General features: G+C 41.8%; 1 protein-coding gene across 16 annotated transcripts in view; it reads left to right on the top strand.

Moving 5' to 3' along the window:
- The window catches only part of RBFOX1 (RNA binding fox-1 homolog 1), a 1,607,565-nt gene extending 1,594,281 nt beyond the window's left edge, over positions 1–13,284 (top strand). For 4 of the 16 annotated variants that reach the window (XM_047780555.1, XM_047780550.1, XM_047780543.1 and 1 more), the window contains 2 exons: positions 8,848–8,923; positions 10,471–10,727. In XM_047780555.1, the coding sequence (XP_047636511.1) occupies positions 8,848–8,923; positions 10,471–10,593 (199 nt within the window). In that variant the 3' untranslated portion in view covers positions 10,594–10,727. Of the gene's footprint in view, positions 1–8,847; positions 8,924–9,293; positions 9,581–10,470; positions 10,728–11,899 lie in introns of those variants that run through there. The other 12 variants (XM_047780541.1, XM_047780557.1, XM_047780547.1 and 9 more) reach the window with 9 other exon arrangements.
- The last annotated feature ends 1,189 nt before the right edge of the window (positions 13,285–14,473 follow it).

Raw genomic sequence — 14,473 nt, 5'->3', positions numbered from 1 at the left:
TGTTGCCCATCCTGCATCATAGGGAGTTCCCAGGCCAGGGAGCAGATCAGGAGATGCAGGTGCAGCCTATGCCACGGCTGTGGCAATGCTGGATCCTTTAACCCACTGCGCTGGGCTGGGGATCAAACTGCCTCCTGAGCTGCAGAGATGCCGCCAATCCTGTTGAACCGCAGCGGGAACTCCAAGAGTCTTTGATTAAAGGTCATTTTTGATGAGTCACAGGCACGAAGGGTGTCCTGAGGAACGAAAAGCAGGAGGGGCTGACATTTTGTTAGTGTCACGGAGGGGTTCATCTCCAAAACGAAAGGCCTGCTCCCGTCGCTGCTTTGGAGGATCAGGAGAATGCTGCGTGTGGAAGCTGAAAGCCTCGTGTAAAGTGGAGCCCAGCGTCCTTTGAAATGGGGGCGGGGGCTTGGCATAAGACGTGTCCAATGAGAACTTGGAATCATAGTGTCTTTTTTTGCCATCTGGAGTCGAACTTAAAGCTCGAGGGTTAGCGGTTTCTTTCCCTGGCTTCTTCCCACCTTCCCAGGCTTTGCAGGGTGAGATCTTTCTAGTCATTCTGACCCACCAACTGGGACAAAGACAATTAGAAGTCTAGTGGGGAGTACGGGGAAAGAGAGAGGCGTGAAGTCCACAGAGATTAGACCCCGAGGCTGAGCGTACAAACTCTCTCTTCCTGCCTTGTTCCTTCATTCTTGAAAGGTCAAGACTCAGAAGCTCTTTCTTGATAATCCACATGTGTGCCCCCGTATGTGGCTGTACACACGTTCCCCCAGCCACCGTGAATGCTGGTTGCGAATGGCAAAGAGCTGTCACTTTCTTCAGAGGTTTGCCCTCTGCCAATAAGTTACTCTGATGAGTAACTACATTCGACTATATTCTCTGCCCCTCATGGAAGCCCCCAGAGAATGCTTAACTCACGTGAACATGAAAAAAAAATAACCCACTTACCTGCAGGTGGGATCAACTCTGGGGTCAACACCCGGGATTAGGTAGGAGCTCATCTCCTGCTCGGACCACATACATCCTGTTTCCCCCTTTCTCCAGCCTGCTTGCCCCTCTCTCCTCTAGAAAGAACCCCGCCACACATCAGGTGCGTGAGAATCTTCACTGCAGGCTCTGTGTCCAGGGACCCTCACCTAACATTGAGCACTGCAGATACAGCAAGGTTCAAACTATATCCAAGAGGATATCTGGCAGGTCATTCAAAGAAGGGTACCTGGAGCCCTGGAAAGGGCATGAGAGCAGCCCCGAGAGATTCATGGATCAGCTTTGACTCTGGCTAGCTCTGTGACCTTGAGCAAGTGACTCAACCTCTCTGAACCTTCATTTCTGATTGGTTGCATTGTTCGGTTCCAGACACTTGAAGGGCATCCAGTGCCTTAGGCTTCCACCCCGTCTATGTTTTTATTCCAAAGCCTGTGTTGGGAGTTGTGGCAGTAGAGAAAGGAGGCTGGTAGAGGAAGCAAGAAAAAATAAATAAAACTCAGATGAGGAAATGTTATCAAGATATGTTGTTTAAAACCTGTCCCTTCCCAGAACCTGGCCTTAGATGATGAGATGGAAGTTCTGAACTAATAGGATCAAAGCAAACCAGGTTCTAATTCTTGAAAAGGGAGGAGGTCCCTTAAGCCTCCAAGGATGCTTCTCTTTGAATATGTTTGTTCTTTCCCACCCTAAGATTCTGGACCCTAACTACAGACTGGGTTGCTTCACGCTTTGATTCATCATCTCACTTGGTTGGTGACAGCTTCATTAGGAAAAGAGAACAGACTCTCTTGATTAGAGCTTGTCTTTTATGGGTGCTAGGTTTCTTTTTTAAAAAATCAATGAATTTTATTATATTTATAGTTGTACAGCCATCATCACAACCCATTTTTTTAGCATTTCTATCCCAAACCCCCAGCCCCCAACCAGCCTCATTTGGAAACCATAAGTTTTTCAAAGTCTGTGAGTCAGTATCTATTCTGCAAAAAAGTTCACATCCTTTAGATTCCACATGTAAGTGACAGCATATGACATTTGGGTCTCGCTGTCAGACTAGCTTCACTTAGCATGATAATTTCTATGTCCATCCATGCTGCTGTAAATGCCATTACTTCATTCCTTTTTATGGCTGAGTAATTATATGTACCACATGTTCTTTAGCCACTCCTCTGTCGATGGCTGTTTGGGTTGCTTCCATGTCTTGGCTATTGTGTAGGGTGCTGCAATAAACACTGGGGTACATGTATCTTTTCCAGTCATAGTTTTCTCTGGATAGATGCCCAGGAGTGGGATGGCTGGATCAAAAGGTAATTCTATTTTTAGTTTTTTGAGGAATCGCCATACTGTTTTCCATAGTGGTCCCATCAATTTCCATTCCCACCAACAGTATAAGGTTGGTGGGTTCCCCACCAGAAAGGTTCCCCTTTCTCCACACCCTTTCCAGCATTTATTATTTGTAGACTTTTTGATGATGGCCATTCTGGCTGGTGTAAAGTGGTGCCTCATAGTGATTTTAATTTGCCTTTCTCTAATGATGAGTGATGTTGGATTAGCAATGTTGATTAGTGAGTGATATTGTTTTTTGCCCATCGGTATGTCTTCTTTGGAGAACTGTTGAGATCTTCTGCACATTTTTTTGATGGGTTGGTTAGTTTGGAATTTTTTTTTTTTTTTTTTGCTATTGAGCTGCAGGAGGTATTTATATATTTTAGAAATTAATCCCTTGTCAGTCGCTTCATATGCAGATATTTTCTCCCATTCTTGGGCTGTCTTCATTTTGTTTAGGGTCTCCTTTGCTATGCAAAAAAACTGTCAAGTTTAATTAGGTTCCATTTTTTTTGTTTTTGTTTTTATTGTCATTACAATAGGAAGTGGATCTGAGAAGATACTGCTATGGTTTGTGGCAGAGAGTATTCAGCCTATGTTTTCCTCCAAGAGTTTTACCATATCTTAAATTTAGTTCTTATATTTAGTTCTTTAATGCATTTTGAGTTTATTTTTGTCTACGGTATTAGGGAGTGTTCTAATTTCATTCTCTTTTTTTTTTTTGCTTTTTAGGGCCACACTTGCAGCATACAGAGGTTCCCAGGCTGGGGGTCAAATCAGAGCTACAGCTGCTGGCCTACACCACAGCCACAGCAAAGCAGGCTCTAAGCAGCATTTGTGACCAACACCACAGCTCATGATGCCAGATCCTTAACCCACTGAATGAGGCCAGGGATCGAACCCGCAGCTTCACGGTTCCTAGTCAAATTTGTTTCTGCTGTGCTGCAATGGAAACTCCCCCTAATTGCATTCTTTTACATGTAGCTGTCCAGTTTTCCCAGAATCACTTATTAAAAGGACTGTCTTTACTCCAGTGTATATTGTTGCCACCTTTCTCATAGATTAGTTAACTGTAGGTGCATAGGTTTAATTCTGGGCTTTCTATCCTGTTCCACTGACCTGTATTTGTTTTTGTGTCAATACCATACTATTTTGATGACTGTAACTTTGTAGTATAGTCTGAAGTCAGGGATCCTGATTTCCTCCAGCTCCATTTTTCTTTCTCAGAATGGCTTTGGCTATTCTGGCTCTTTTGTGCTTCCAAACAAACTTTAAAATATTTTTTTCTAGTTCTGTGAAAAATGCCATTTGTAATTTGAGAGGGATTGCACTGATTCTGTAGATTGACTTGGGTAGTATAGTCATTTTGACAATATTGACTCTTCTAATCCAAGAGCATGGTACATCTTTCCATCTGTTTGTGTCACCTTTGATTTCTTTCATCAGCATCTTACGGTTTTCAGAGTGCAGGTCTTTTGTCTCTTCAGGTAGATTTTTTCCTAGGTATTTTATTCTTTTTGATGTGATTAAAAAATGGGGTGGTTTCTCTAATTTCTTTCTGCTCTTTCTTTGTTGTATATAGAAATGCAGTCAATTTCTGTGTATTAATTTTGTATCCTGCAACTTTACCAAATTCATTGATGAGCTGTTTTATGGTAGCATCTTTAGACTTTCTTAGGTATAGTATCATGTCCTTTGCAAACAGTGCTAGTTTTACTTCCTCCTTTCCAATTTGGATGCCTTTTATTTCTTTTTCCTGATTGCTGTGGCTAGCACTTCCAAAACTATGTTGAACAGCAGTGTGAGAGCAGACATCCCTGTCTTGTTTCTGATCTTAGGAGGAATTCTTTCAGCTTTTGACCAGTGATAATGAAGTTTGCTGTGGGTTTGTCATATATGGCCTTTATTATGTAGAGGTAGGTTCCCTCTATGCCCACTTTCTAGAGGGTTTTTATCAGAAATGGTGTTAGATTTTGTCAACTGCTTTTTCTGCTCAGTGGGTTATGAACCTGACTAGTATACATGACGATGCTGGTTTGATTCCTGGCTCAGTGGGTTAAGGTTCCAGTGTTGCCATAGTTGTGGTGTAGGTCACAGACATGGCTCAGATCCCACATTGCTGTGGCTGTGGCATGGGCCAGCAGCTAAAACTCCAATTAGAACCATAGACTAGAAATCTCCATATGCTGCACAATCAGCCCTAAGAAGCTAAAGGAAGGAAGGAAGGGAAAAGAAGACTTTTTCTGTATCTATTGAGAGGATCATATAGTTTTTATTCTTTAGTTTGTTAATGTAGTATATCACACTTATTTTTGGATATTGAAAAATCCTTACATCCCTGGGATAAATCCCACTTGGATCATGGCATACAATCCTTCTAATGTACTGCTGGATTCAGTTTGCTAGTATTTTGTTGAGGATTTTTGCATCTAGGTTCATCAGTGATATTAGCCTGTAATTTTCCATTTTGTGGCATCATTGTCTAGTTTTGGTATTAGGGTAATGGTGGCCTCCTAGAATGAGTTTGGGAATGTTCCTTCCTCTGAAATTTTTTTTTTAAATTACTTCAGAAGGAGAGATGTCAGCTCTTCTCTAAATTTTTGATATAATTCACCTGTGAAGCCATCTGGTCCTGAACTTTCATTTGTTGGAAGTTTTGAAATCACAGTTTCAGTTTCAGTATTTGTTATTGGTCCATTCATTTTGTCTATTTCATCTTGGTTTAGTTTTAGAAGACTGTATTTTTCTGAGAAATTTTTCTATTCTAGGTTTTCCATTTTAATGGCATATAGTTGCTTGAAATCTTTCACAGTCCTTTGTATTTCTGTGATGTCCATTGTACTTATCCTTTTTTCATTTCAAATTTTACTGTTTTAAATACTCTTTTACCTGAGGAGTATGGCTAAGTATGTTGATCTTCTTAAAGAACCAGCTTTTAGTATCATCCATCTTTTCTATGGTTTTCTTCATTTCTATTTATTTCTGGTCTGATCTTCATGACTTTTCTTTTGTGCTTTAGTTGCTTTAGGTGTAAAGTTAGGTTGTTTATTTACGCTTTTTCTTGCGTAGACTTGAGGTAGACTTGTATTGCTGTAAACTCTCTTAGATACACTTTTGCTGCATTTCATAGGTTTTGGATTGTTTTATCTTTATCATTTGCTTCTAGGTATCTTTTAATTTTCTCTTTGATTTCCTCATTGATGCACTGCTTAGTCTCATGTTTGTGATTTTTTGCAGGGTTTTTTTTTGTTATTGATTTCCAGTTGTATATTGATTTCCAGTTGTATAGTGTTGTGGTCAGAAAAAATACTTGATAGGATTTCAATTTTCTTAAAGTCACCAAGGCTTGATTTGTGGCTAGAATGTGATCTCTCTTAAGGAATGTTCCATGTGTACTTGAGAAGACTGTGTATTCAGCTGTGTTTAGATGGAGGGTTCTATAAATATCTATAAAGTCCATCTGGTCTAATACATCGTTTAGGGCCTCTGTTTCCTTATTGATCCTCTGTCTGTATGATCTGTTCATTGCTGTAAGTACAGTGTTAAAGTCCCCTGCTATTAGTGTGTTAGTGTCCATTTCTCCTTTTAAGGTTATTAGCGGTTACCTTATATATTGAGGTGATCCTACTACGTTGGGTGCATATATATTTACAGTTGTTAGATCTTCTCGGATTGATCCTTTGATTATTACGTATGGTCATTCTTTGTCTCTTATACTATTCTCTAAGGTCTATTTTGCTGAAAAGAGCATTGCTACTTCAGCTGTCTTCTGATTCCCACTTGCATGGAATATTTTCTTCCATCCTCTCACTTTCAATGGGTATGTGTCCCTAGAACTGAAGCGGGTCTCTTGAAGAGAACATATGTATGGGTCTTGTTTTTGGATCCATTCAGCCAGACCATGTCTTTTGGTTGGGGCATTTAGTCCATTTACACTTAAGATAACTATTGGTATGTATGTTCTTATTGCAATTTTAATAATTGTTTTGGATTTTTAGTAATTTGGTTTTGTTGGTTTTTATTCTTCCCTTCTCTTGTCCTCTTGTGGTTTGATGACTATCTTTAGTGTTGTATCTGGATTGCTTTTTCTTGTTTGTGTATCTGTTGTATATTTTTGGTTTGTTTTTGACATAGGAGTCTCTATAGATAAAAGATTGTTTTAAGTTGTTGGTCTCTTAATTGCAAGTGCCTCTCCAGTGTCCTGCATTTGTACCCTCCTCCTCTCAAGATTTTGGTTTTGGTGGCATATTTGTGTGTGGATGGTTTCCTACCTTTACGATATGTGTGCCTTTCCCTGTGAGGCTTGTCATTTGTAATACTTTTGTTTCTGGTTGTGGCCTTTTCTTTTCCACCTAGAGAAGTTCCTTTAGTATCTGTTGTAAAGCTGGCTTAGTGGTGCTGAATTCTCTTAGCTTTTGCTTGTGTGTAAAGCTTTTTGAGTTCTCCTTCAAATCTGAATGAGAGCCTTGCTGGGTAGAGTAATCTTGGTTGGAGGTGTTTTCTTTTCATCACTTTATGTATATCATGCAACTCCCTTCTGGCCTGCAAAATTTCTGCTGACAAATCTGCTGACACCCTTATTGGGGTTCCCTTGTATGTTTATTTTCCCTTTGTCTTTAATTTTGGTCAGTCTGATTAATATGTCTCAGTGTGTTCCTCCTTGGGTTTATTTTATATGGTACTCATTGTGCTTCCTGGATTTGAGTGAGTGATTCCCATATAAGAGAAGTTTTCCACTATTCTCGCTTCAAATATTTTCTCTGGCCCTTTCTTCTCCTTCTGGCCCCCCTATAATTATGGCTGTTAGTGCATTTAACATCCCAGAGTTCTCTTAGACTGTCTTCATTTCTTTTCAATCTTTTCCCTCTTTTCTGTCCCACATCAGTGATTTCCACTAGTCTAGCAGCTTGCTTTATTTGTTCTTCTGCCTCCTGTATTGTGCTGTTAGTTGCTTCTAGTGCATTTTTGCATCTCTGCTTGCTTGATCCTTCTATCTTCTCTTTCTTTGCCCAGTATTTCTTGTAATTTATCAATCTTTGCCTCCAGTTTAGTTCCAAGACCTTGAATCATTTTTACTATCATTAGTCTAAAGTCTTTTTCATGGCAGTTGATAATCTTCAGGTCACTTAGCTCTTTTTCTGGGATTTTTTTCCTTTGTCTGAATCATAATTCTCTGCCCTTTCATTTTGTATAGTTTTTTGGTGGGGTCTCCTTTTTGTAGACAATAGGGTTGTAGCCTCTCTTGCTTCTGATACATGTCCCCCTTGTGGCTGAAGTTGGTATGGGGGCTTTCTGCAGGCTTCCTGATAGGACGGACTGGTGCCTGCCCACTGGTAGGTGGAGGTGATTCTTATCCCTTTGGTGGGAGGTGCCTTGTCTCTGGGTGTGTGCAGAGGTGGCTGTGCCTTGGGGGATCTTTAGGCAGCCTGTTTGCTAATTGGTGGGGCTGTGTTCCCACCTGGTTTGTTGTTTGTCCTGGGGCTTCTCAGCCATGATGGGTGGGACCAGATTTTTCGAAGATGGCCAGTTCTAGAGGAGTTCACACTGATTTTTCCTGAGACTTTGCCTCCAATGTCCTTTCCCCACAACAAGCCACATTCAACCCATTTTCCCAGGAGAGCCTCCAAGAACCGCCGGCAGGTCTGACCCAGATTCCTATGAAGTCTGCTTGGTCCTGGGACTGAGTGCACATGAAAGCCTGTGTGTGCCTTTTAAGAGCGGCATCTCCAAGAGTTCCCATTGTGGCTCAGTGGAAATAACTCTGACTAGTATCCATGAGGATATGGGTTTGATCTCTGGCCTTGCTTAGTGAGAATATGTTCCCCTAGTCCCTTGGAGCTCCTGTGCACAAGCCCCACTGGCCCACACCACCAAATGCTTCAAGGGCTCCTCCTCCCAGTGCAGATCCCTAGGCATGGGAACCTGACATGGGGCTCAAAACTCTGACTCCCATGGGTGAGCCTCTGAGATAGTTACTTCCCGATCTGTGGGCTGCCCACCTGGTGGGTATGGGGTTGCTTATCTCATGTAATTGCTACTCCTGCCATCTTGATGTGGCCTCCTCTGTGTCTTCTGGAGTAGGATGTCTTTTGTCGATAGTTTGAAGTTTATTTCATTGAAGGTTGTTCGGCAATTGGTTGGTATTTTGTTGCTTTTATGAGGAAAGGTGAGCTCCAGTCCTTCTACTCTGCCGTCTTAATCCCATCTCTGCTGGGCTTCTGAAAACCACTCAGGTTGTCTCGTCTGCCTCCCTTCATCCTCAAGGGCGCTACAGGAACAGTATAGAAAAGGATGCGTAAGAGAGAGGAGACACACACACAGGCACACCACAGACCTTTGTTCAGTGGCCAAGGAACACGTTGTGTACACATGGACTGCTGTCATGTTACATGGCAGACATGGATAGGTCTCTTATTTCCAAAGATGAACAGGGCCCCTGCACACCGTCTTGCTATTTTCTGCTTTACGGTTGTTATTATTACTTTGTAATTGCATATTACGGATTCATCTTCACCTGTGTTTTCCTTTCAGTTACGGACGAGTTTATGCTACCGACCCCTACCACCACACACTTGCTCCAGCCCCCACCTACGGCGTTGGTGCCATGGTAAGTGCCAGTTCCTCCTCTTCCTCTCTTCTTTCCACTGCCCGCCCCTTCCCCCAGCTGGGACCTTAGTATGGGTTGACGGTTGATGTCTTCTCACTTGCCCTTAATTGAATTTGTCTCTTGTGCTAACAGCAGCTAAAATGGCACATTAATCCTCCCAGTAAACTTGATAAATGTCTTAATTTCTTGGCAATGTAGTGCATGTAAGTTATTATATTTCTAATTTTGCAAGTCTCACCTAGCCGAGCACTTACCTTAATGGAATAATTAGTCATTTTGATAATTAAATCCATCACTAACAGAATGCAGTGTCAATGCAGAACTTTTTTTTTTCTTTTTTTTTTCCCTCCCTTGCCGCTCATTCACATAGCCCCAAGGTTCCAGCCCCAGCACAGACTTCAGAGGAGCTAAGCTGCACACTTCCAGGCCTCTGCTGTCAGGCAGCTGAGAATCTGACTGCCTCTCCTCCCCTATTACAATTCATGTTTAAAGTCATAGTCGCCCAGGAAAGAAAATAGAGAGGGGGGCACACCTTGTGTGTGTGCCTAGTACATAAGGGATTAGAAGGAATCAGTTTGGGGGTTGTCTTTTTTTTGGGGAGTGGGGGCTCTGGGTTTTTGTTTGGGGAGGGGTGGGGGGAGGGCAACCACGGGAGGTGAGGGTGGGATGAATTTGCCTGTACTTGTTCAAACTTCTATGCACTAAAACTCTTGAGTACAGTAAGACGTGCCCATCATGTGACAGCGTATGCAATCATTACAAAGCTTTTGGCATGCAGTTTTCTGCTTGGGATCAAGAATATCAGTCCTTATCCTAAAAATAAATCCCCATAGGCATTCATTTGAATCGCCAAAAACTTCTAGCGAAAGGAACTAGGCAAGTGCCACCTCCGAGCCATCTAAAGCCATGGCCAGACCATTCCCTGGAGTTTGGTCATAGAAATCCCACCATCATTTGGAAACCTATGATTTTGCACAAGCTCGATGCCATTAAGCAGTTCACCTGCACCACCGCCCCACCCCCCCAGAGCGAGACTTCCACACAGAGCGCTGAGCCAGCAAGAAGATGATTTACACTTTCATCCTGATGTTGCATTCAGCAACTCTGCTTCAACACCCAGTCCACTTGAGGAAGGTGTTAGAAAGGAGAGCTGGATGACTACATTCAATAAATCATCTGCATTCAACTTCTTGAGTGTAGATTGAGCCTTTTCCTGACGGAATATCGTTGCATTAATGAATCAAACAAGCAAACAAAAGGAGACCGTGCCAATCCTTCAGCGGTCCAGTTTGCATCAGAGTCCTTTTGGTTCACAGGCCTGGCAGACAGGATTTGGTTCTACAGGGATTTTTCTTTATGAGGAACCATTCGGGGTGGTCAGGATTGGCCTTACCTTCAGTTCTCCAAGAGTGACCTGGGATGGGTAGGGGGTGCCTCCGTTTTGGTTGTTTCTGAGTGTCTATTTTTCACATTAGTCTTTTTTTGATGATCCACCTGTTGCAAAAGGAAAATGTAAAAAACACACCCCTTAAATTGCTTTGTTTCAGAATGCTTTTGCACCCTTGACTGATGCCAAGACTAGGAGCCATGCTGATGATGTGGGTCTCGTTCTTTCTTCATTGCAGGCTAGTATATACCGAGGGGGATACAACCGTTTTGCTCCATACTAAATGACAAAACCATAAAAACCTTCCAATGTGGGGAGAAAGGAAGCTTTCCGAGGCCTGGGTATTGCAATACATGCAGTCGTGCATCATTTTAGCATCTAAAAAAAAAATAAAAAATAAAAAGAGGAAAAAAATTACATTTTTTATCTTATACCTCAGATATTTTGTTCTGTGTATTTTAATATTGTGGGTCTTTCATTTCCGAAGGTTCCGTAGTTTGGTTGCTGGCTGTAGGAGTTTTTGTGGTTGATCTAGAGAGATGCTAGCTATGAATAAAAACTGGTGTAGGGCCATATTCAGAGTGCTATATCCTGTAAATGAATTCTACATGCTGAAGATGAAGCTACTGGGGTGATCAGCTGTTTGGGAAGAGTGTAAGTGACTACAGGGGTCGTGTTTTTTCCTGCATCTGCATTATTTTATTTTGTGAAGGGGGAAGGGTGGGAGGGACCTACGGGATTGGGACTGGGGTTTGGCTGAAAGAAAAACAAAACAAAAGTAACTGATGCGTCTAAACGACCCACTGCACCCAGACCATGTATTCACGGTTCTAAGTTGCTCATTGTCAGTTCAAGCCAAAGGTTACATTGTTAAGGGGATGCTTCCAATAGCATTTGTCCATCTGAGCTGAATGAAGCTGGGCAAACGGCACCCTTTAAACCATTCCACCTGGCAGTATTCAGCTTCTCAACCAGCCGCTAGTGATGTAGGCAAAAACAAAAAAGCAAAAAAAACCCCTGCTAGTTAGGTCATCAACAAGCATTCTTTTTATATTTCTTCCAGTATAATAAATTATTGGTATCATTGCTGACTTTTATATTATGGGAGGGAAAAAATAACATTAATAAAAAGGTGATAAAAAGCACTGTTTCTATTTTTTTCTTTTTTTCCAAAAAAAAGAAAGTAATAAAAACTTAAATTCTTTGTACCAGTTAAAAAAAAATGTATAAAATTTACATCTGTGCAGTGGAGTTGTTAAGTTCTAGAAACAGTCTTATGAAGCTTTAGTTTTAGCCTCGTAGAACAACTGTTAACAGACAGACGTAGAATTTTTATGGAATTACATGATAATCATATTCGGATTTATAGAAGCATTTTACAAGTATTGCAGTCACTGGGTATAGAGATAACCATGGTATTTTCATCAGCTTGGTACTTTTTGAAACCTGACTGTGTCGTGTAAACAACCTGCAATTTTTCAGTCCGTGAGAGCCCGCCCGCCCATTTTCCCCCGGATCCCGAGAAGTCTCTCGAATCAGTATTTTTAGTTTCTTCTTTTTTTTTTTTCTTTTCTTTTTTTGTCTCCAAGGCCCAGGACATTTGTCAGAAGGAAGCAAAAAAGTAGGTCCACCCTCGTCATCCCCCCAAGAACAAAGTCCCCCCACCTCTGAAGCAGGGCCAGAATGACACAGCCGAAAAATTGCAGTTTGTCTACACTTCTTCCGTTTGAAGTCTTTTCATGTTGTCCTGTTTACAAAGTTAATCTAAGTTGGGGTATCTGTCACGGATCTTCCTGTTTTTTGTATTGAAATTAAAAACAAAAAATCCCTGCAGCAAGCTGACCCCAGTAGTTTTGCTGCCGTAGTTGAAAATTTCCGTGTGTCCAGTGCAGACCACAGGGTGTGCACTTTAGTAAGCTATTGACTCACCGCTGTGAACCTGCCAATCCGCTGTAACAACTCTGCTTTAAGACAAAAAAAAAAAAAAGAACAAAACGTTAAAAAAAAAAAAGGTGTTTGTGACCCAGCTTTTCTCTTGTCATCCTATGTGCATGCAGTAAGATCGGTTGGATATTAAACCATCAATAAAGTTTCGCAAGATTTGAAAACCAAGTTTCTGTAGCTTCGCTATCTAAGACAGACCACCGAGATCTTGCAACAGAGAGAAACGGGGGAAAACTGCTTAGCAGCCAAAAGCAGAGGGGGGAAAAAAAAATGCTCTTTTCAGCAGACATCTTCAGGTGGGGGAGGGAGGGGCCAGGGGATGTTTCCTGGCGTCACTGACATGTCCTCAGCCCCTTACCTAGAAGACCATGTTGTGACAACGGGTGCCTGGTTGATGTTTTTTTGTTTGTTTTTTAAGGGAAACCATGTATGAAACTGTTACCACATCCTACCCCGAAGGGGAAGCGAGGTAAAAGGAACAGAGGGCTCGGGAGAAAAAAAGCCATGTCTCCCATTTGCCTCAGATTGCAAAATCCAGACTGGGCATTGTATTTGGAATCACAAACATAGACTTCTTACTGTGTTGGGTCAAGTAAAATTAATTTGCAGTTTTGATTTTCATTGATGAGCTGTACTTTCCCCCATGATTGTATGTAGTTTTAATAAAATCATTTAGAGCAAGTGGGTACCAACTGATGTTGCAGAATCTTTTGTCAGGCACTCTCCTCCAAGAGGCCAATAAGTCATTTTAAAATGTATGTCAGAGATGTAAACAAACATTTTGGATTTTTTTAAACGGTATTTATTTGGAATGTTTTCATTTATCTAAATAACTATTGCTATTATGAATTATGGAAACAAAGATTACTATCATGTGTGGCATATAGTGACTTAACACACACATCACGCAATCTGCAAACCCAGAAAATGTGTATATCTGTCTTTAGAAATTAGTGTTTATATCACTTACAGTGGTTTGTGAATAAAGAAAACTGGTTTGTAATATCAAAAAATAAAAGCTTAGTCTGAAAAGGTCCACATGAGTCCATGTTCTGAGTCCTTTCGCTTCTGTGTGTTTCTTGGGAAAGAACTCAACCCCACACAGGACTGCCTTGTGCCTGCCCTTGTGCCTGAGTGAGGGGTGAGGCTGCCCAGGTGGGTAGCGGGCTGTCCTGGTCACCACAGGTAGACCCAGGTGCCTCCTGCAGGTGCCCTGGCATATCTTTCCAAAGAGGTCAGTGGAACCAACCACAGCCGTTTAAGAAATACAACTAAGCTTAGCTATTCCCCAGCATGGAAACATCAGTCCTTGGTTTGAAACAGAACCACCACAGAGTGGGATGGACGAGACGTTGGGGGTTGGTCGCTGCAAACTCTTACATTTAGAATGGAGCAGCAGGGAGGTCCTACCACACAGCACAGGGAACTATATCCATTCTCTTGGGATAGAATGCAATGGAAGATATGTGAGAAACAAAAATCATGCAGATACATATACGATTAGGTAACTATGCTATACAGCAGAACCTGGCACAGCACTGTAAACCAACTAAAATAAACAGGTTATTTAATAACCAATGTTAGATAAATAAATGTTTAAAACAAAACAACAAAAAGCAACTGTGCATTTCAAATGAAACATCTACTCAAGTTACAGGTACAACTTTTGGGCGGGGGGGGGGACCTTGCATGAAGATGATAAAAAAAATAATCGTAACAAGTACTAGAAGTCACGGAGTGCTTACGAAGAGCCAAGACTCTTGCATTCCTTATTTCATGTAATTCTGTAATGCTTCCACCAGGGTTAGATGGTTGACAACCATTTAGTTATCTTAACATTATCATACTCCTATTTCATTTTGTTATCTTAATACTACTGTCACGTGGGGAACACACAGAAAGATTTTTAAAATGTGGGGGGAACAGAGGTTCTGAGTTTGAATCCTGACTCAGTCCCTGGCTAGCTGCAGTCCAGGGCAAGTTAAGCCAGAGATCGGGGCCTCAGGCTCCTCTGTCCTCATGCAGGACAAGAAGGCCACCGATCCTTTTAGATGGTATGTGGAAGTCAATAAAATGACCTATGGGACGGGCTTGGCTGGACTTCATCAACCGTGAGCTCCTAAGTGACAGGTAAGGACAGGTTACTTTATCGAAGACCACACACCAAGCAGGTGGCATGGGCAACATTCCAGAAGGGGCACTCCTGCTCTCCTGCCCCA

Source organism: Phacochoerus africanus, chromosome 5 (genome assembly GCF_016906955.1).
Source record: "Phacochoerus africanus isolate WHEZ1 chromosome 5, ROS_Pafr_v1, whole genome shotgun sequence".
NCBI classification, from domain to species: Eukaryota; Metazoa; Chordata; class Mammalia; order Artiodactyla; family Suidae; genus Phacochoerus; species Phacochoerus africanus.
Note: the sequence above shows the minus strand (reverse complement) of the source record. Positions and strands in the feature narration are given on the sequence as shown.